The sequence below is a fragment of the Scatophagus argus genome, chromosome 4 (genome assembly GCF_020382885.2).
Source record: "Scatophagus argus isolate fScaArg1 chromosome 4, fScaArg1.pri, whole genome shotgun sequence".
Taxonomy (NCBI): Eukaryota; Metazoa; Chordata; class Actinopteri; family Scatophagidae; genus Scatophagus; species Scatophagus argus.
In genome coordinates, this window is record NC_058496.1 from 22,930,490 (window position 1) to 22,953,357 (window position 22,868).

The 22,868-nt window shown below is 40.0% G+C and overlaps 1 protein-coding gene across 1 annotated transcript in view; it reads right to left on the bottom strand.

Annotated features, from left to right (window-relative positions):
• Positions 1–22,868, bottom strand: part of LOC124057514 (spermatid perinuclear RNA-binding protein-like) — a 61,829-nt gene that overhangs the window by 17,210 nt on the left and 21,751 nt on the right. The window contains exons 2-8 of the mRNA XM_046385862.1: positions 20,743–20,860; positions 16,222–16,451; positions 14,457–14,622; positions 11,034–11,178; positions 4,823–4,950; positions 1,307–1,402; positions 985–1,096 (exon numbers count right to left, since the gene is read on the bottom strand). Coding sequence (XP_046241818.1) covers positions 985–1,096; positions 1,307–1,402; positions 4,823–4,950; positions 11,034–11,178; positions 14,457–14,622; positions 16,222–16,451; positions 20,743–20,745 — 880 coding nt within the window. The 5' untranslated portion in view covers positions 20,746–20,860. The remainder of the gene's footprint in view (positions 1–984; positions 1,097–1,306; positions 1,403–4,822; positions 4,951–11,033; positions 11,179–14,456; positions 14,623–16,221; positions 16,452–20,742; positions 20,861–22,868) is intronic.

Sequence of the window (22,868 nt, forward strand, 5' to 3'; positions counted from 1 at the left end):
ATAATTTTCTTTTTAACTTCATTGACAGCTGCTACAGCTTTGCTTTAGCCACAATATCCACATTTTAAAGTGCTATGACAGAAAATGTGCATTTTATAATAGATGTACTGATAAAGCAGACACTGATCACAAAGACCGGATCAGTAATTTTAGATACTTGGTCAATACATTCCCACACATTCAAATCCAATAACACTTCTTTTTCCTTTCTTTCTAATGTTGTTTTCCAAGTGTCCTTGCTTTCAATGTCATTGTCAAACTCTAATTGCATTTTGCTCCTCTCTAAACAAAGAGTCTGATTACTGGATTTATTCACTCTGGTCCACTCTTAACCACTGACAGCCCACATATATTAATTTCTGGCAAAATGAGTTTCATTATTTTACAAGATTAAAATGGTTGAATGTATCAAAGAGAGGGGATACCGTGTGCTGTCTACATAAGAACCCTGTTCATGTGCCACAATGGTTCCCACGATTCAGTGCCTGGCTGCTATAAAAATAATCTTTTTATTTCACTTTGGATTGATTTTTGCTTCTTGATTGATCTGATAATTTGAGGTCAACTGCACAAATCTGACTGCTGGATTTTTTCACAGTCTACAAAAGTTGCAACAACAAAATGAATCCTTGACAAACTGATTTTAAAACCTTTAAAACCTTGTGAAACATTTTCAACATGAGCAGATAAAGTTCTGCCGTCTGATTTCTGCTGTTGTTCATGTTCATCTGTTTATATGTACATGTAGGTGCTGCTTCTAAACCTTACTTGGCAATTCACCACATTTTTTATGGGCAGCAACCCCAGGGTTCATAAACAATGTTAAACCAGCCCTGGACGACCTGTAGCCTGGAGCTTAGAAGAGAGAGAGAGAGAGAGAGAGAGAGAGAGAGAGAGAGAGAGAGAGAGAGAGAGAGAGAGAGAGAGAGGGAGAGAGAGAGAGTGTTGGAGCTTGGAGGTTGCTGCGAATGATTGATCACTGACCTGGCAGAAGAATCCCTGAGGCAATGCATTCCATGACGCGACGAAGGGCCTCACCTGGACCCAGTGGCCGGTTGCAGGTGGCTATGGCCTTTTCACAGATCAGCTCCAGAGGCTGCAGAGGACGGACAGAGAGACCAGGCATAAACGGACTCATTTACAGCTGAGATTCTTGGGCTGGAGACACAGAGCCAATACACATCCTGCACACACACCAGGCAACAGAAGCCTGAGACATAGACTTATAAATTTCCTATTTATCTTCTTATCAGTATCTTGACATCCCTGTAAAACAAGAAATTCTGACTCTGTGGCCATCACCCACCCATCCTTTGAGAGGCTGCCACTCAGGCAGTCTGTTGCACATGTCTCTAAAAATCCTCAAGATGATGACGCAGGACTTGAGATCTGTGACTCTGGCCTGAGGGGACAGACAGACAAAACTTAGTGACAGCATGACGAGCATTTCAACAAGACAGCAGTCTGGCTGAGCGACACAAACTGCAACACACTTTCACAACCCCTCAAATTTCAGTATGCTGCTAATAATATTGTGAGAGACTAAATTTGATATTTAACTTGATACTGTTCAGTTCTGTTACAAAAAAATTATCTGCTGGCAGAAACGCTATTTAGTTTAGCCTCTGAGTGGTATAAATATGCAGTCTGGAATAGCTAAAGTAATACTCCATCCAAAATCCTTCTTGTGTGTGTGGTACAAAGACCAGAATATGGAATATTTCACTAAAGTGAAGCTAGTCAGTTACTCATAAAAAAAAAAAACAACAACAGCATAATAAAACCATCATCAAAGCCCAGTATCAATGCTCAGATTTTATTCAGGTTCTTGCCACATGAATTTTACTCTGTTCTTACTGTTAGAGGAGTTAAATGTGGCAGACAGAAGGAAACACTGTGCACCTGCAAGTCGAGGGTCACGTCATGGCTCACATGAGATAACTCAGCCACTGCTTGCAAGCTGAGCTGCTTGCCTGTTTACTGCCATCTAACCTCTGCGTGTGAGCTGGAAGTACAGTGAAGACCACACTGGTTGTGTGTTTCACAGTGTTGTTTCATGGATTTCTATGTAAGTAACGTTACAGTGGGTAATTTTAGTCAGAACTACATAATTGAAATTGATATGTTATCTTTATAATAGAGCAGCACTGCAGTTGGTTGCTGGGTAGCAGAAATAAAAAAAAAAGCAGAGAAATCTTGTGTTAATACCAAACAGAAATGGTTTTTAAAATCTGATTAACTGTAAAGCTTGAATGAATATTTATATTAAGATTTACTATCATATTTCAGAGGGAGGTTATTTGCTCTGTCTATATATTATCTATCTTTATTTTGTTTTTTATTTTACAAGGAGTTGGGTAATTTTTCCAAGTCACTTATTGTTTTTTCTTCACGTATGCTGCTATGTTGTATAAGAATTCCATTTGTAGTGTGCAATGCATAAAATGAATATACAAATACCCCTCTTGCCCTCTTTGTTAAGTCCTCTCCCTCGTACTCAACTGTGAAATGCTGTAAGTAGATTGTGCCAATCTCTTCAAGCACCCTAGACCTTTATTGTCCATATATTTCACTGGACATCTAAGAAGTTAGTAAAATGAATATATATGAAATAATAAAACCTCTCAAAATCTCTGGTTTACAAACTTCCTCCTAAGATTGTTCCACAGACAAAAGGATGTGCTTGAAGAATGTGAGGGGTATAGCAAATTATGCTCAAGATTACTGACACATAAATTTGCACAGGATGACTGTTCACAACAATAAAGCAGGTAATTTTATTCAGGTGCTTTCATTGAGACCTTTCAGGCATGGTGCTAATTGTATCTGCAGTTATTACAGATCAGTGGGTCATATTAGCCCTGTGTGCATATGATTAAACAGCAACATCCTCGAACTGTTTCACCTTCAGTCCACACTGGGGCCTTCACTTTGATATCACTTGGCATTCAGCTCTCCTTCCCTGAGGGAAGCTGCTCACTGCTTCACCTGACCTTGACTTTACTCTCCCTCCTGCCTCCTCAGGAGAGTAAAATTCTCAGTTCAGTCAGGACAGCACAGTTGCAGGTCATCTGAAACCTGATTAGGTGAAGAATGTCTTCATGGCCTTCAAAGTTACATCTCACTCTGTGGAGTTCTTCCTCTACTTACACTGAAAAATAACATTTCCACAATTTTCATGCTGCCTGTTCTTTCCCTAATATTTCTATACAATCCATGCTAATTCTACAAACACTCATACACTTGCATTCCATTTAATGGAATTTTCACACCTAATTGCTGCACATGTGTGTTGACAACTTATGTCACTCCAGTGTTGGCCTCATGGGTCAAGTTTCCATTCAAATGTGCAAATTCTAACTGAATTTACAGAAAATCTGAAAAGGAAATGCAAATCATTATTTGCATTTCCTTTTCAGATTTTCTGTAAATTATAAATAAACTAATACTTCTTTACAAAAAAAATAGAGCTGCATATAATAGAAACAGCTAAAGCCAAACTTGGAAAAAATGGAACATTAAAAAGTGGCAATTCTGTTTATTTTGTGTATTAATTAGAAAAATGTTAGAGGGTCCTCATCAATCACCTTTCATCTGCTGCAATTTTTCATCTTTCTTCAGTCGCATCCTTCATGTTCATTCTGTGTTGTGAGGCTCGGCCAAGCGTAAAAACATTTTTCAACTTTTCTCAAATTTCCAGCTTTTACACTTAGGTTTGTTTTATGTACAAAACTGAAAACGTGCTTAAAAACAGGAGAAGGAAAACAGACCTATTTTGAGTCATTCCAGTCAGTGACAGTGACAGTGACTCCTACATCTATGTACTATTTAAAGGTTTTAACAAGTACACTTCGGTCGATTGTTTCAATTTTGAAATAAAATAAATATGTTTAGTCCTATAACTGAACCAGGTAACTCACAAAGTACAGAAACCATCAATGCACAGAGGCATAAGAAGTGACAACAACATTAAACAGTAAACTGTAACACATATGTGCTTATCACACATGCCTCCTCGTACACACAGAAAGAAGATAAATGCATTTGTTTTGGACACATGTGATTCTGCACCCCTTTGTTTACACATCCCATGTCATGTTGATGGAGACATATTTTCAGTAGAGCAGTTGCCTCCATGTGACTGTCAATAGCCAGATGTTTTGAAAAGCCACCAAGCGTGGTCAGAGTCGCATCACATGAAAGACAGCTGATCTGCACCACCTGCTCGATGATAAGACAAGAAGGGAGCGAGACGGCTCACTCGTTAACTGCTTCCATATTCAGCTCAGAAAATAAACATTTTTAACGTAGAGCATTATGGAGTTTTAACATCTTCTGGATGTTGTCTAATAAGGTATATGTTTAATGATGCCACATCTATAAGCACATATGGTAAGACATAGATGAACATATATACTACATTACACTACACAGAAGTATGTAAGGGCCACATCCGGCACAGAAGCAACCTCAGTGTGGCCCGCAAGGTGAACATGACGATGTTTATGGTGATGGAAGAACCTACAATAGCCAACAGTGTTGGCATGAGTGTATCAGTAAAGTAGTGAAAAGTGTCAGTTCTAATATACACCTGTATGAATATGACTGGGTGTTATTCTCCACACAGCTGTGTCTGAACCTTGTCACTGATGAAACAGTTGTTACCTATCACCATTTTGTTTTCTCCAAAACACATTTGTTGAGGCACATTGAAGAATACAAATGCACTTTTCAGAGACAGGACTGAATATACAGGGAAAGACAGACTGTCAGAGTGTAAAGACACTGAGAGTGATTGTGTCATCAGCCCAGCTGTTCTCACCTGGAACCATTTGGCATGTCGGAGCGAAGCCAGTGCAGCCTGGCACTTCTGCCTGTCCAGGACATCCTGCTCCTCCTCCGTCTCCTCATCCTTCTGCCTCTCTTTTTTGTTGTGCTGATTGCCCTCCTCTGGAGAGAGGGACAGGATGAGACAGGACAGACCAAGTGTGACCACGCTGACCTCCCACACTCACTCACAGACACACAGGCAGCAGGGTTGGACGGCTAATTATTAGGCAAACCCACTGATCTGACCGAATGAACTAGGAGGGGGGAAATTTGAGATATTCCATGATTTTCCGGGAGAGGGGGGTTTATCATGCACAAGGCAGGATCTTTCATAGCATTGACAGGAGGAACCAGAGTAGACGTGAGCGCATGCGTCTTGCTGCCCGGCCGGAGTCTCACTCTAGATGCAGATCAGTGGCTGAAGGCGATGGAACACGCCAGATTAGTGTGTTATCAATTATGGCGCAGGACGAAAATGAGAGCATGGCAACAACTCGGGACCAAAAGCCAGATTAAAGATAAAAATAACACTTTGGAACAAGGAGAGATTTGGTGGATTGTGAAATACAGGCTCAGGGATGCCTGAGATTGGGGAAAGGCAGGGAACAGTACTGACACATTAGATATTCTACTCTATTCTAAAAAGTAACCCTGCTTTAAAAAGGCAGCTTGTTCTGCAGTTTTCTGGGGTGCCATGCTAGTATTTTCACTCTTGCGGGGACGGTCAGATGTTTATGTTTGACTGAAACAGTCTCTCTACACCGGGTTCCTGTGGGGAGCACTCCTGCCATGACTGGAGGCCGAGCCATGGGAGAACGACAGCAGAAAAAGAGTGACAGCAGATGACAACGACAACATAAACATCTGAGAGTGAGAACGCCACCCTGGAAAGAAAGTGAAGGCTGTTTGTTCTCGGGAGTAGCTAAGGGGTGCCCACTGTGGGACAGTCAAGCAGACGAACAAAAGGGGAACAGACTGCAGACCACAGTGCAGAGCTCAAGAATGAATGCTCACAGGTTATCAATGATCTTATCCAGGAAATCTAATACAGTGACTTCTCTTCTGCTGGAAACATTATCTTTACACTACAGCTTGCCAAGTTGCAAATATTAAATCTTGATAAATGTCCCATCACACTGGAATCAGTCCCATTATAGTTCAAAGATTTCCTCCAATGAGCAGTAGCAAGCAGATTAAATCACGTCTATTTTCTACCAAGTTGACAGTAATGCTGACACAGAGCATTATAAGAAGCTCCTGCTCATAGGGAGGAGGTTACACTGTAGCCCATAATTCCAAATAAACGCAGTATTCAAATTCCAATTTATCCGTCTACATGTGATTCATCAGCAGTAATGTGAGCCGAGGAGCGATGTGTGTGGTTTAGCAGTCTGTTGCTGTAGAGACCGTAGTGAAAGCTGAAGAGGATGGAAGAGGTGGAAGACAAACGAAGGAGCTGATGAGAGACACAGGGTTTGTCCTATGTCACTCCTCCTCCGAGACCAAGGACTGAGGACCTTCATGTTCTGCCCCTGCCACTTCTGGGTATTATGATGTACCACTCAGGAAATCTGCAGCTAAAAGCATGACTTGTTAAAGTGAGAGGATAGTTAAGCTTTTTGTTTGTTAGGTTGTTTGGTTTTTTTTAAATCCAGCACATATAGGTAACTCTCTCACTGTTTTTTGCTTGATGCAACTGGAGACCCCAAAACAAATGAAATCGAGAAGTGAAGTGAAACCTAACCAAAAGTCATTACATTTACTTTTGTCTCTCAAAAAACACTTTGTGGCAAGAAACGGAAAGGTGTAAATGAACTAAAAACTAAAGTAAATAAGTGATTTTGAGGGTCACTATGGAGTTTCAAGAGTATTGTAAAACATATGAATATATACTTTTCAGTGTTGAATTAAAATAAATTATTAAGTTAATGAATTTATTAAAAATAAAAAAAATAATATATCAATTAATAAATCAATTAATTATCTTTTCTTAAAGGAACACTATGGAGGATTTGTTGTGGCTGTTTGTAAATACACCATTCAATGTTGGCTCCTCCCCCTGGCTCAGAGAGTCAGAGAGACAGACAGACAGACAGAGACAGAGACAGAGACAGAGACAGAGACAGAGACAGAGACAGAGAGAGAACAGCGTTGGTCGAGTGAGCCAGGGAGTGAAGACAAGTAAGCTAACACCTCCACACAGCCCTCCAGATTTTGTATGAACTCTCCATTGTTTGCCTCTCGGTCCTGGCTGTGTGTGCAGCTCACCTTGCCCTCGGTCAGACACACCAATCTGCAGCTTCTTATACATTCATGGCAGACCGTGAGCGAAGGAAAGAGACAAAGACAGCCATGTAACTTGGTCGCTATGTTTTTATAGAGGCTCGACCTTTCACCCTGAGTGCCATTATTGGCTGGAGGCTACAAACCACTGCCAAAAGATTGACGCCCAGAAGCGTCCCAAACCCAGCAACAGTACTAGCAGAAGGCAGGGTCTTCTGTAGCCTGTAGGTGGAGGCCAACAGGCTGTTGTAGACTCTAGACTTATTCATTCAATCATGCCTCACACAACACCACCACTTAATACTTCGGGCAGCACATTTGTCATTAATGTCTATTTCGTCAGTTATTTTTTCATTAATCAATTTCTTCATCTTTAACATGCCAGAAAATAGTGACAAATTCCAAACATTATGAAATTTCCAACTGAGTAAAAAATCCAATTAGATAAGCTGGAATAAATCAGTTTTTGTCATTTACATCAGAAATGATTGACATGCGACTGTTGACAATTATTCTTTCTATTGAATAATCAAATAACTAATTGCTTCAGCAGCGACACAAGCATACTTCAGCAGCTGAGTCTCAGATTTCAAAGGCAGCTTAAAGGTAGCTAGGTCAGGGCTCAGAATGGTGTCGTCTGTCAGAGGACTCAGTAGATTCATGACACCACAGCCTGACAACCATATATTGGACTTCGATAGGAAAGCTCACCCAACGCTGGCACATTTGCAACATGTATATTGTATATAAATGCCAATAAGAAATAATAATGATCACTGTTTGGTTCTAATTTTCCTTAAATCTATTTTACTCTTTATTTTATCTTTATGTGCATGAAAAACCTCTGAAGAGTCAGAAGCCCAAAGTGTAAGGCGAGTCAATCATTAAAGAATTATTCCATTGGCATACTCAAGACTCTACAGAAATAATGGTCTGTGGGGCTAAAAATACAGAAATAAAGACATGTAGACTTTAATGCACCAAAAAAAGAGATCTGGAAGTATTCACGTGTTCCTTTACTTTACACACTTGTATCTTTGTATGAGTCCTCTGACTCACTTCCTTTTGTCCCTGGTATGCAGATAAAATGTGGAAGCCGTTTCCCAGAGGCAGCCCATGAAGGAACCATCACTCACAGGTCAAGACCACATACAGATAAGGACAACCCCCACTAAATTCTCCCTGACATCAGCTTAGGGGAATTTTGATTAGTGAGCAGGACATCACATTAATTCAATTAACACCATTTTTACAACATGAAATTATGGGATGCCATTATGAGCCAATAAAAATTCATCAGCCCCTATAATTAAAGAAAAGAAGCACAGATCTGGACGTGGGCTGCTGGTAATGTAGCTATTTCATCCTTTTAGTTTATATATTCAGTAGTAGACATGGACCAGAATTTCATGGTGACCCAGAGAGAAGTCCAGTCAACAGAGGAAGTGGGGAAGGGGAGGGGTAGAGGAGCATGTCTGAGGCAGAGAGTGTGCGGGTTGGTTTGATTTGGTTGTCGGGGAAGCCCCTTGTACCCGGGCTTTCCTGCTGCTGGGTGGGGTTGCGCCTCATCAGCAGCGGGGCCGCAGAGACGTGTCAATCCACACAGCGCGTTGACCTGCGGAGCTACGGCAACAAAACCAACAGTCAGTGAGCAGAGGCCAGCTACAGGAAGTATACTGCAAAAGCCAGGGGTCATGTAAGAGTCAAAGGAAACCAGTTACAGGTTACTCACCAGAAAAAAATATTTCTGAACAGGTTCCAGGTTTAAGTAGCACAGATAGGACAGGCTTTGATATATACACGTGTATATCACAATGGATTGGTGAAGGTATGAGGATTGAATGTTAATCATCAAGTGATTAAAATGTGTGAGATTTGTTTCGTTTTTCCACTCACACAGTTTTTGATCGGACAGATCGGTCAATAAGGGTTTCTGATGAGCAAGAGCTTTGCAAAAACAGTGATATGATAAACATGCAATGATAGACATTCCTCTTCTCAAACTGATGTCATGGGATCAACTGTTTAACCATTAAAAAAAAAGACTTAGCACTCTGTTAATGAACGATGAAAACGTTTAGTGTGGCCACAGTCTTGGTGTTAAAGAGTGGTTATTCCTTCTGAAACAAATTATCTTTGGCTGAGTACAGACTGCAGCCAGAAAAAATTAATGAGAAAATGGAGCCAAGTTACATTTTGGACTTAACATTTCATCCAGGGGAAGTAACATTTTAAGGGTGGGCGATCTGAGGATTTTACATCATGGTCAACCTTGAAATCATCCACAGTCCACTCAAGGGGAATTAAGGCAATCGTGGTACTAAAGTCCTCTTACTTTACTAACTTCCAGATTTCATACACAGTGTTTCCCACACATAGACATTACTTTGGAGGACAGCCATATTTAATTTGGTGACCAGTTTTAGGTATTTTTCTTTTTTTCTCTAGGCATGATCAACTAACTTGTGAACAACTTCCCCCAGTTCTATGCCTCCTGTCTACTGACAATCACATACAGTCTGCAGAGTAACAGAGAGAGAGAGAAATGTTCTCTGGTCTTACATCCCCCCTGTAAATGCACTGACTGTGGGGCGACCTCTCATGTTTAATGTAGGCTTACTTACTCAGATGCTGTGCAAAAACTTGTAAGTGCACCTGTTTGGTGCCATGCCATTCAATATCATCTTGGTTTCAGTCAGTTTTGATAGGTTGTCTCATTGCTGCTGCAACGCAAAGGCAGATACTGTACGAGAGTTCATAAACCCCAAATAAGGGGATTCTTCAGGGAACTATGTAGGAGAAACCCTCAGGTTGCAATCTTAATAACCTATTTAAATTCTTTAATTTTCTCAAGAGCAGGAAACAAGGTTAGGACAACCACTTCTGCTCTTGTTTCAGTGTCAGCCGGAGAGGTAGAGGGACCGTCTCTGTGGGATTTCACAAACACACACACAAAAAAAAAAATACTGTGTTTGTTTGTGCAAACAGGGTGTTGAACCTGCATTCAACAGCCGTGCTCTGGAGCCGCTTCTCTTGTTTGGCAGAATCCATTTTTCTACCTTTTGTGATGGCTCAACTCAATCTTTCCCACTGGGAGTGGGACCACATTGAGATTGGCTGTTCCATAATGGAAGCTCTTGACTTCACTCACCTTTAATTTATTTTTAATTTCAATCCCATCAGCTGCAGAAAACAAACACAGTGGAAGCACTGATGCTTAATGTCAACTCTTAGAACAGACACCTAACAGAATGAAGAGTCAAGTTTCCCACCCATGTTTGGTAAATGTAGGTGATTTTTTTTTTTTTCACAGCTACTGAGATGAACTGTCTTGTTGGTGTGATGGATTACTTCACTTAAACAACCACCTCCTTTTCTTCAGGGATTAATTCCATAAAATGTATCTACTTCTGGCCTAAAATGATGTCTGTCTTCAACATGGCTGCCAAAAAGGAACTACTTTCCTACTCTGATTTTTGCTGAATGTTTTCTTTCTGGTCATATGCCGGATGATACAAGAGGGCAGCTGAAACAGACATCTCCTCTTTTGCCAATCCCAATACAACTCAACACATCCCCTGCGGAAATCACTCTGCCCTGGCCATCTGCTATTTCCACCACACTTGACCCAGATCCATATCATCCCGTCTCCTTTTTCCCCTGCTTGCCTCTCAGCTTTCAGCCTTCTCAGTGCATCATCGTTCCCAATTTTCCCCAGATTATCTTCCATATCAGGCTCAAGTGTCATAGTATATTCCAGTACAAAGCCACAGCTCTTCCTCAACCTTGTCCTGTTTCTCAATGCTGTGTTGTCATACCAAGGTCAAATAAAATTGGGGAATGCAGCCTTCCAAAGAAGACACAGAGGATGGGGTGTGGCTGTGTGTGTGTGTGTGGGGGGGGGGGGGGTTCATTAATACCTTCTTCTGGATTGCTGTGTTCCTCCCTCATGGCCAAGGATGAGAGGGTGATCTTCAGCTTGAGCTGGGGGTCTTTGGTCCTGCACACCTGGATGGCGGCCTCAGGCACACATGACTGCACCTCGTATTTGTCCTCTGACATTTTCTGCAAGACAAAGCTGCGTAATTAATCAAGAATCAAAAATAATAGTCACAACATTGACTCCTGTTGTTTCTAAAGAACAAGGAACTGTTTATGACAAGTTTAGGACAAGTTCTCTGAACAAAGCCTGATTTTACAGGTCAGGTTGTTCCATAAAAGTTGTTCATCCACTGACGGTCCAGGTAAAAACAGATTAAAACACCTCTTATACAATAACATGTTTAAACAGACCAGTTGTCACTTTGATATCTTAAAATGTCATCCTGTGCAAATACCTAGCAAAATGCTTTACATAAAGCACGTGTCACAGTGTGTCATGATTTGATTTCAGAGACACACTGTCATGGTCATTAATTAAGGTTTAACAGATCTCTCTAAATGTCTAGCAATGTTTCATACTACAGGTCTGTAAAAGGTGTTAGAGAGAGCCCATTATTCTTAATGTTGCCTGTTTTCAGATCTTCTACCGTTTAACTTGCAGTTGATGTTCTTTACAAACCCTTCGTCCATGTTCACTTGTTTTCTTGATAAATTCAGGATAATGTGCACTCCCACAGCTCTAATTCCATCGATAGCCTCACAGTGACTCTCTATTATGTTGTTGCTTAATGTTGCTTCTAGCTTGCTGATGTTTTTTGTTAGCTGTTAAACGACCATTAATAAAACCTGTACATTTCAGAATAAAAGACCTCCATGGGTTCAAAGGGAATAATCCCTCCTTTTCATTGTTAATTTGAAAAAGACACAGAAAATTGGGTTGGGTTCATTTATTTTACCTTCAAGTTATAGTCATTTTCATGAGATGAAACCCCATTTGTTAAACCATTCCATTATTTGGGTAATGACTCTTAATGGAGAATTGAGAGTACTCATATAAAGTAAATGACACTTAGGTGCTGAGAGAATTAAAGTAAACACAAAAACATAATTTGACTTCAAACTACATGTCTGTCACTACCAAAAAAGCTTATAAACGGAGCAAAATGCACAAATAATTGTGTTTATATGCAGCTTTGCTCTGCATTCAGCGTTTCTACCCCTGTTGTTGTCACCAGCCAATTCCCAGCATGCCAAACTATCTTGTTTTTCCTCAAGATTCGTGTTACTTTCAGTGGCAAGTGCATTCTCACTATCTCGTCTTTGTGAGAAATGACCCCATCCATCACCCCCTGTGCCTGTCAGTCTCTCTCAGTTTGGTCCAGGAAATGAGAGCTTCAAATGGTTTCCTCCATTGATGATGAAGCATGCACGGCAGCTATGGCAGGTAATTAACTGAGAACGCAGCGCAGGAAGCACATCTAGGCGCTGTGTACTTCGGCACTGTTTTGCTAGCTAGCAGATGCTTTGGGGGTGGGGGCGCGGGCTATGTGGAAACCCATTTGAAGAGTAGATCTTTTGATAAAATTATTTGTACTACTCTGAGGCTCAGAATTTGGGATGTTAAAAACACACAAAGGCTATTTCAATTGGATGTGATGCATCCAATGCAAAGCTCCAGCAGGTCGGAGCTGTAAAGACAGAAAGAAAGTCCCAGTGGCCAGGATTTGGGTGTGAAGATTACTCTGCAGTGTGGGCTTTAAACATCTCAGGAAGACAGAATGGCAGAGATAAATAAAGTATAGTCTCAGTAGCACAAGCTATTTCCTTTATATATCATATCCACTTCAAACCATCTCTGTATCCCCTTCTCCCACTGACTAAAAACAATACTTTCATCTGGTTTAAGAATAAAAATAATTTTCTCCCTGAGAAATTATTTTCTGTTTGTTGTGTTAATGATTTAGATTTATAATCACACAAGTGATTCTGGATTAGACAGCAGAGGACTTTAGTTTTAATGAATTATTACTTGACATTATCATATACACTATCACTTCTAATTATCAGTAAAACAATATATTTGAGATTTGTTTTTGGGGTTTTTTTTGTGGTATACAATAGTATGCATCACTGGTATTTTTGCAAACGTTTTCATTTTACTAAGGCTAATTACTCCACTGCTGATCTTTAAGAGGACTAAATTGCTTGTGATAATTGCATCATATCAAGAGTGATCTTTTTACCCTAAGACTGCTCGAGTTCTGGAATAATGGCAGCGGTTGAAACACTTTGTGGCATAGAGGAGGGTGATTGATATTGATACTTCACTGGAGCTGATAATACTCAATACTTCATCCTGTTCTGTTTCATTGGTAATCAACTAGCATGAGCAAATGACTTTACGTAGATAATTTCTGCCATTGTGGTCACATCTGCCCTTTCATTCTGCACCCTGTTCTTTTCGTTCAAATGGGCGAGTCCTTTTGCATTCAAATATTCAAAAAATATATATTTAAACTGAATATTATGTATTTTTAAAATTTTTGCCAAACTCGCTTGCCTATATACAACCATTTCTTTGTGTTAGCAAACATTTGGCTGCACAGCCTTTGTAGCCATCCACTTTAAGAGAGACCTCAGTGGCAAAACACTTACTTGGTTCTGATTTCTGTTTATTTTAGTTTGCATTTCAAGTATTTCTTTTGTTATGTAACATTCTTTACAAATTCTGTCCAAACATTTTGAAATTTTAAATGATCTTAAGCATGTTTTTATAATGCCCGCTTGTCCTGTGATTATCTGACTGAATTTATATCCAAAATATCCTTTTAGATTCATTTTACAGAGAATGCAAAAGCATAAGGACATATATCACTACAATGTGTAAAGATGTAGTGTTGCCGTGTTGTTTAACAATGTAAGCTAAACTCGGAGCTTCATCATTTGTTTCCCGTATCACCCATTACTGATGAAAATACACCCACATATCACAGCTGACAGAGAATGTTTTTGTTTTAATATTTTAAAAGGTTCCCTTTACCCTCTGGTATTTCTAACTGCATGCAAACATACACAGAAACAACACTGAACAGTGATGATCAAAATTAATACCATAATGTATGTTAAATACTACATTATAAATGTCTGTATGTATTATGTGTATTCTGTGCATAATATACTGTCTATCACACATCTTTGCAAATATTTGGACCATTTGTTTTATCATCATTATTATCATCATATTTCACTTCAGGCTGTCAGCATGTCTCTTCTCCAATGTCACCAGACAAACCCTTATCGTACATAAACAACTTCTCTGTTCTCTCTGGACGAGCGTTTCCACTGACGCTTGGATCACAAAGATGTCGCCCCCCAAGGTTGTTTCCTCAGCTGTGCTTTCATGGCTCATTTTGGATGCACTGTACTGAACACTGCAGTGCTGGAGGTGTGGCTGAGTATACCTGGATCTGTAGGGGGAGGTTGGCGCTGATGGTGTACAGCAGCAGTTTGGTGGGTTTCTCCCTGCACATTAGCACCAGTTCCAGGTCCATGTCCCCTTTGATCAGCAGGCCTTTGGCCACCAGGCCGACACGTGTCACCCCGCACAGCACTGACATGCCGTCCAGCCTGAGGACAAAAGGATAACGGCCAGCGTCAGGGTCTCTCAGTGCCAGACAGACACAGAAATATAGCCTGAGAATAGGTCCTCAGCTCTCACTGCAGTGAGCAGCTGCTCATATTTATAAATGTAACTATTCCATCTCATTATTTCTCAATTATATAAGTTGATACAATAAAAGGAAAGCTATTGTCTACTGTAAAAATGTCTTCTCTCCAAACATGAAGTGATAGCCTTTCAACACATATACACTGCAAAAAACAGAGGACAAAACAAGTTATGTGAAGGAAGATTGCTCATGTTTTGTCACAGCAAGAAACCCACATGTGACTACCAAAATGTGAAGCTCTGCCTGCACAAAGGTATGTAAAATGTACTCTGAATTATAATAAATAATAATAATTAAGACTCAGAATAATATTGTCCCTTACTTATAACACTGTAGAGATCAATTCACAGCCAGTACAATCTGCACTTTTTTGGGATCTAAATAAGTAAAGGTCACCGTCATACCTTTGTTTAACATGCTCATCTTCATATAAATTAGCTAAAATTGGCTCCACTGTGACCAACCAACTGTATAATACTACTTGCATGTTAAGACATCAATGGATTGTTTTGAATACAGGTATTTTCACACACTAAAACATTCAAATACTACCAGTGCCTTGCTGCTTTGGATAAAACACAGACCTCGCTGTCAACAGCTGTCACTATTTTCCACCAAAGACACAGTCCCCATGACACCTGCTGACAGTGTGTTCTGTGGATTACCAAGCCAAGCTAAATTGAAATGAATTTTTAAAGGTCATCTTCCCTTCTTTGTGCATCACAAACAAAATTCTTTTCATGTCTATTGGTGTTTAGTCAGTGCATGAGGTCCATGGGTACAATGTGTCTAGAATTCTGGCCTGCTTATCGGTGTTTTTGCTGACTCCTCATGTGCAGATGACAGCATGTACATGACCTGGCATCTTGTGGACACTCGCACACATATAAATAAAAGTGTATTTTTTTGTAATCTAAGCTAACTGACCTGTTTTTTGACTTAACTCTTAAGACATTCTGGATATAAATTCATTTAATCACTTAAATTTAATCACAACAACTGTGCTTAATCGTTCTACTCTTTTTTTCTTCTTCTTCTTTCTGTCCTGGTTGTGTTTGATTTGTACAAAATCAGTGCCCCATTATAGCTTCAAATAGATGCTTTGTTAATACAGAACCTGTGTGGATGTTTAGGCCATGAGCCAAATGCTGAGAATTTATGACTACTTGTTGAAATTGTTTAATCATCCAATCATCACACCAATCCTCCCGATGAAGATTTAGAGCAGAACACATTTTTTACAAGGCAAACGATTCTGCTGCTGTGCTGGGGAAAAGGTTGAAGGTACAAAAATAAAGTGGAATGCACGGTAAATTGTCTTTATCAATACATACTTAGAAGTTCAATACAACACAGAACTGTACGAAACCACGGACATTCCACGGCACGGCATTCTCAGGACAGAACAGCAGGACAAATAGTTGGACGAGTGCTAATAATCATCACAGTAAAAACATTTAAACAACACTAAAATAAGAGCACACATAGCGGGACATACTTTGTTTCAGCAGCATCTTTCTCCAGTGTACTGTCCCCAGCCTCGCTATTGGTGGATGTCTTCCCTGAGGATTTGTTGAGACCATCCATCCAATCAGAGACTTTCTTGAGGGCTCCCTCCACAGTAGACACCAGCGTCTGGACGGCCTCCAGCTCCTCCGGTGCCGGATAGATGCTGGCGTGCTTGGCCATGACATGGCGGTCATCATTTGCAAACGACCTAAACAACCTCTAGGCTCAGACAAAGGGAAAGAGAGACATTATCACGAGAGGCACTTTTTCATTTCAGCTGATGCTCATAACCAGAACGAATCACACAGAGTGAGCAGGTGGAGGTTCAGAGAAAACCTCAGAGAGGTCAAGAGAGGGAAAATATGTCCACTGATCGACCTAAATGGGCTTCTGTAGGAATGAAACCCGTGGCCTTTACAACTTGTGACCTTTGAGATGCTTTATTTGTCTGTCATTAATCAGCATAAATGCCACCCAGGAGAATGTTGCTGACTGTTAAACAGTCAGTGAGTTTGTATAGCCTTAATAAGTGAAAAGAGTCTCATGTTTTCTTATATTAAAACTCATTTCTCATTTCCTTCTCATTTTTCATTTACTCATTTCAAATCAAGCATTTCTCCACAAAGTCAAACATTTTTGGGCTAAATAAGAAGCAAACAAAGTTAGAAAAAACACACTTGTTATAAGTTAGCTCCTAAGTTTGTGAAAAGGCAAATGTAGTCCAGAATACTCCTAAGTCCTTTTAATGAAGCGTTAAAATGTCTTGGTTCAATTGTGAGGGGATTTTGGTGGTAGATGAGTTACACACAGCTCATTAACAAATTGAAATGTAAACCAAGATTTTCACAACTCACTACTTCACCATTGATAAGTAGTTGTGCAGCACTTATTATTCAACAGTTCATTACGTTCCCATAAGGCTACATAACTTTCAACTGCAAATAAAGAGAGAAAACTGATTTTATCATCTGAATACCTGATGTGGTAGTTGCTATAGATGGGATGGGATGCTTGTGTCCATCTATATCCACATTATACCATGTCATTTTTAAAATGTTCATTTTGCGCAAACATTTCCAAGTCATTTTTGTAGACTTCTGTCCACAGTGAAGCACCTGAACAACAGACGGGGCTAAATCTCTTGTATTTTTTTTATTATTTAAAACTGGGCACCACAGCCAACATCTGATAGGAAGCAGGACAGACACAGCTCTGCTGATCATATAACTGTTCTCAAAATCAACATATATGTGGGTTCATGATAAAACTGCACACCTACCAAACTACAACCAAACAGCCCTCAACCTTCATTAGGTAGGCTTATATTAACATTTTTGCAAATGTTTCATTTTACATGAACACAACAAAATACCCAACAGACAGATTTACCTGCTCTGGAGACTGTTTTGGAAAAACCTATTATTGTTATCAGGTGAGACAAACTGTGGAAAGGGTGCATTTTGAATTCCACCAGCTTCATGTACTCTAAGTGCACTTTCAGCCTGTGGCTGACTGGGGCCTCGGTGATATTTTACACAACATTGTTCATCAGTCTTTGTGTCTGCAAATTTGTATGTCCTTTTCCTGTTCCTGAAGGGCATATTTTTAATGGCCTTCAATAGTGATAATAAAACTGGCCTTATGGTTTAAAGAAGGATTATCATCATCTTTGTCATTCATCATCTAACACGATCTCGCTGTGGGTAATCGCAGAGAAACTAATCTGAGTTTGTTGACTGTGAACTTCCTGGAGAAAGAAAAATCCAGAGTAAAACTGATTTTTTTTTAACATGAACAAGTTGTTTTTAAGTTCAATGTCTGATGCTGTCTTCCTCAACCTATTCCACAGACATTCTTGTACAAGCAAAGGGGCTTGTTATCAATGTCAGAAATGCTTGTCACAGTCTGCGCGACGACAGCAACACCTGAAGCGACCTGTGCGGCTGCCAATCTCTACGTGGCCTAGATACAGAGTGTCGTTACTTAACATTAACATTTATGACATGTACTCAGGGGCAGAGCCCATCTCTCTGAGGGGAGAAAAAAATGGCCGATGTGCAAAATTAGCTCCGCACTCGTTTTTACAAGCCTGAGTGCATCCGTTGGCCGAGCATCACGACAGGTTTTCAGTCCAAGGTCAAACTGTTATCTCTCTCAATCATCCCTTCCTCTTCAACTCCAATCCTCCCATTCCCCCTTTTTTTCCTCTCTTCTCTCTCTCTCCGCCTGCAGCGCGTAAGCACACCCTCATTACGGTGAGTTATTTATGATGGTGCTTTAATAATTCATGGCCACACGTCTCTGGGGCTTGTGCTGGAGTTGCGAGGGTCATTCATCATGACCTAGCTAATCTTCCGCTGAAGTGCCAGGGGCATTTGTGGCTGTGTAGCAGCAAGTGTGGGCAGCGTCAACAACCATAACACAGACACGTACACACAAACATTAACAAGATCTAAATGAAATATTAAGACTTTCATGGCCTCAGCACTGATTCTGCCCTGGCATCCTTTTATTTGTTACCTACAAGACAGGTGGGAGTTCAGGCTCGTACTGCAATTAGAAGATAATGACATACACTCTTTTAATTAATTGGATCGCAGCGTTTGTCGGTGGAAACCATTTACTATAATCTGAAACGTAGGATTCCTTGAACTTTTTCCTCTCTGTCAGATCACTGGGGAGAATGACGTCTGACACAAAAGAATGACGTATGACACAAAAATGTTTTCATGGTGTGAAACTAGCTTGATTTACATTATAAATGATGAATATCAAGCATCTGTGAGGGCAACAGATAACCAGCACATACAGAGATAATACAAAGATTATTTCACATTATGATACAGATAGAAAATAAGAATGCCATTTCATCAGATTCCCAAATATTCACATATAGTCTACAAGAAAAGGCAAAACATTCAATTGTGACACTGGTGTTGTCATAACTGCAGTGATGACACTCTGAGAACAAGCGTTGGGCATAACACACTAGTGAGAGCACTCAGATTACTTTATTGTTATAATGTGTAATGTAATGCACTGTTACTGCCAGTCACATTATCAGTAATTTAGTTATGTTTTAAAAGACACAATCCACTACCTTTAAAATATTGCTGGTTTTCCTGTTTCTTTCGTAACTATTAATTGGATGTAGGCTCAGTAGGCTATAAGAGCTCTGTTTCATTGTTTTCATCGAGCCTACTGTAGGCTGTGCCTTTTTGCCTCTGTCCAGTTTGCTGTCAGACTGTTAGCAGACAAAAGACTGCACAGGTGCCACCTCCTAAGTAGGTTATTAGGGGTGTGAGATCGGAATGTATCAGTGATTAACTCAGTATGTGGTCATCTGGACCTGCGGGGGCAGGTCTGATTTTCAACAATGAGATAACCACACTGTTGAATTAGTAGTTTATAAAGGGATACACCTACTTTATTGCTGCACCCTTTTCACTTATTTGTTGAATAGAAAGGTTTGCAAGAACCTTACACAAGCAAAATTTTGATACTGACAGCATAATCTTCATCAAAACAGCTTGGCCAAGAACAACTAAACCATTCAATCTTCATTAGGGTCATCATGCACCATATCAGCATCAGTACCACATCAGTGTATTCGTCCCTGATGAAGGCCACAAGATGAGATGCACTAGTCTCACAAAGTTGTTCTTCATGCCACTCATAAGGTATGGAGTTTTGGACCTCTTCAGGACTTTTCCCTTTTTAACACACCTTGGAAGTGTGTGAAGTTGTGCCACAAATTCTGCTCTGCTTCTCGATTTTCAACTTAGTGAGAGCAAACGCAAACATACCAAAAAAACATTTGTAAGTCCAGGAACACCAATATCTTTGGCATTAAATGGTACAAATACAGAGACTCATCAGATCCTAAACCACCTATCTACCTGCCTACATTAAGATGCCTAATGTTTTTTTTCTTATTGCTAAATGACTTTAGTGCTCATTACTGGACTTCCCTGTTTTTTCTTTTCCATGCTGCAAACACTGCAGGATCATATTTTTGCATTAACTGGGCAGCTCTCTTATTTAAATCCCAGTCATGTCCACTCTACATCTCTTTTTAATTAACTGGGCAGCTCTCTTATTTAAAATCCCAGTCATGTCACTGCAGGATCATATTTTTGCATTAACTGGGCAGCTCTCTTATTTAAAATCCCAGTCATGTCACTCTACATACTTTTTAAATATTTTTGTAATACTTTAACTTTGTTTTTCTTATTGGAAATATTGTATTTCAAATTCTACTTGTATATTTATATTGTGCATCTGCTTTGAGTTTTTAGTTCAGCCCATGCCCCATCTGCTAACATGGAGGAGGGATTTATGAGCAGGGGGTGATCAAGATATTTTGGCTTCACTTTAGGGGACCTCTCTTTATACCAGTGCAAAGTACAGTCAGAGAATTCAGTTTACGGCTCAAAAAAATACATTTTTAGTGTGCATTACCTCTACACAACATACAGTAAACAACAGCAGAGATGCACAGAAGGCTCACCATGTCCAGGCAGTGGAGGGGTCGTAGGAGAGGTCTAGGTGAAGACCAGGGTCCCGCCACTTGGCCTCTTCATGCAGTCAAATGTCTCTCAGCTATTGGCCTCTCAGTCAAAGCCTCACTGTAGCAGAAAAAAGAAACGACTGAGGACAAAAGATAAACTCCCACCTTCGGTAAATTTGTCTTAACCTTGTATTTCTCTATTAAGCATAAGCATACACATGTTTATACACTTTTTTTTGCCTCGACAATATAGTTTTAAACTTGCTTACAATGTGTGTGATCTCGGATTTAAGGTTCATTCTAAGCTGCTCTGAATAAACATCAGCTGAATGCTTAAAACATAGGGATGTATTATCAAGACTAAAATGATAATCCCAAACGTCACATTTACAACTGCTGTACTTCATATTTAACCACAAACATCTCTGACAACATCCTAAAAAATACAATGTGCAAAACACAAAAGAAATTATAAACTGAAAAAGCTTTGAATATTGTATTTGGCTCAGACAGGCTTCATCAGAGAGAAGCTGCTAAAGACTTTCTGGTTCAAAGTCGGCATTCTAGTTCATCCCAGGTGTTGGATAGGATTGAGGTCAGTGTTCAGTGCAGGCCAGTTAAATTCTCCCACACCAAACTTGGAAAGCCCTATCTTTAAGAAGCCTGTGTTGTGAAACACAAAAAGGACAAACTGCTGACATAAATTTGGAAGTACAATATTGTCTAAAATATCATTGCATGTAGCTTTAAGATTTACCCTTAGACAAGTTAAGGAGCACAGCCCAAACGAGACCGAGAAATCCATCCATCACCTATTGTCCTGTGCAGTGTTGCGGGGGGGTTAGAGCCTATCCCAGCTCACACCAGGCAAGAGGTGGGGCACACCCACACAGTCACAGGGGTGACATATAGAGACTAATCACACTCACATTCATACTTATGGGCAATTCAGAGTCACCAATTAACCTAACCTGCATGTCTCTGGAGTGTGGGAGGAAGCCAGAGCACATGGAGGGAACCCACACGGACCCTGACCGAGGTTCAAACCAAGAACTTTCTTGCTCTGAGGTGATAGTACTTTGTGCCTAATCTTTATGTGTAGCCTGTGCAGGATTTATTTGATTTTGTACTGTTATTTTGATGAAAAAAGCTATTTCAAAACATTAACTTGGGCTCTGCCCAAAACACACCTGTTTGAAACATTTTGCAGGTAAATAGGTTCATTGGCAAAAGATAATGTATCATGATCAGGTATGAAAAGGGCATAGAAAGGCTCAGTCGTTCACAAGCATAGTGGGGTGAGGTTCACCGCTTTGTGAAACACATCATTGCATAAAGGATATTACTACACAGGCACAGGAACTTTTGCAAATGGTTGCATTACGTTTTTATTTACGTTTTACAGCATTCCAACTTTTTTGGAACTGGGTATTAAATTTTCCTGAAATTAAGTGAATCTGTGGGTCACATCACGGAGTTCAGCCACGTTTATCTAAAAATGACTGATCATATTCTTCTGTGATGAGTTTTACTGAACAGATTCTTCATGTTTATGATGGGAGTTTTCAAAAACTTGCTTATTATCAATATAAAAATAAACCAGCCTCTACACAAGATACCACTTTGACTCTGGTGCTGTTGTGAACTTGTTTTAATATTATCTGGCCCCAGAAATACACCCACAAACACATTAATTAAATTACACAGAATATATTCTCACTATTAAATGCATTAGATGAAGCTGCTATGCCCACGCGATCAAATGTTAATGAGATGTGAGCCTGAGTCTGTGTTGTAACCATGTGGTGGTGGAAGAGAGAAAGCGAGCAGTGCTGCTGTGTGAAACATCCCAGGGGAATCTGTGGGGTCGAGCTGAGCATCAATTAGATTCTCCATCACCTTGACCTTGTTTTCAATATGACAGAGCAGAGCAGGCTGACAGTGGTCACTGCTACAGCTCTGCCTTTATTCGCTGCCAGTCTTACATGTTCTGTTGGCAGAATACTTTTAACCATCCAGTAAAATAAAAAAAGTGCACATTGGAAGAGAAATATCAATAGAAAGGATGTTGATCAATACAGCACAACAATTACTGGGCCAGCTGCAGAGATTTCTGCCTTTCAAAA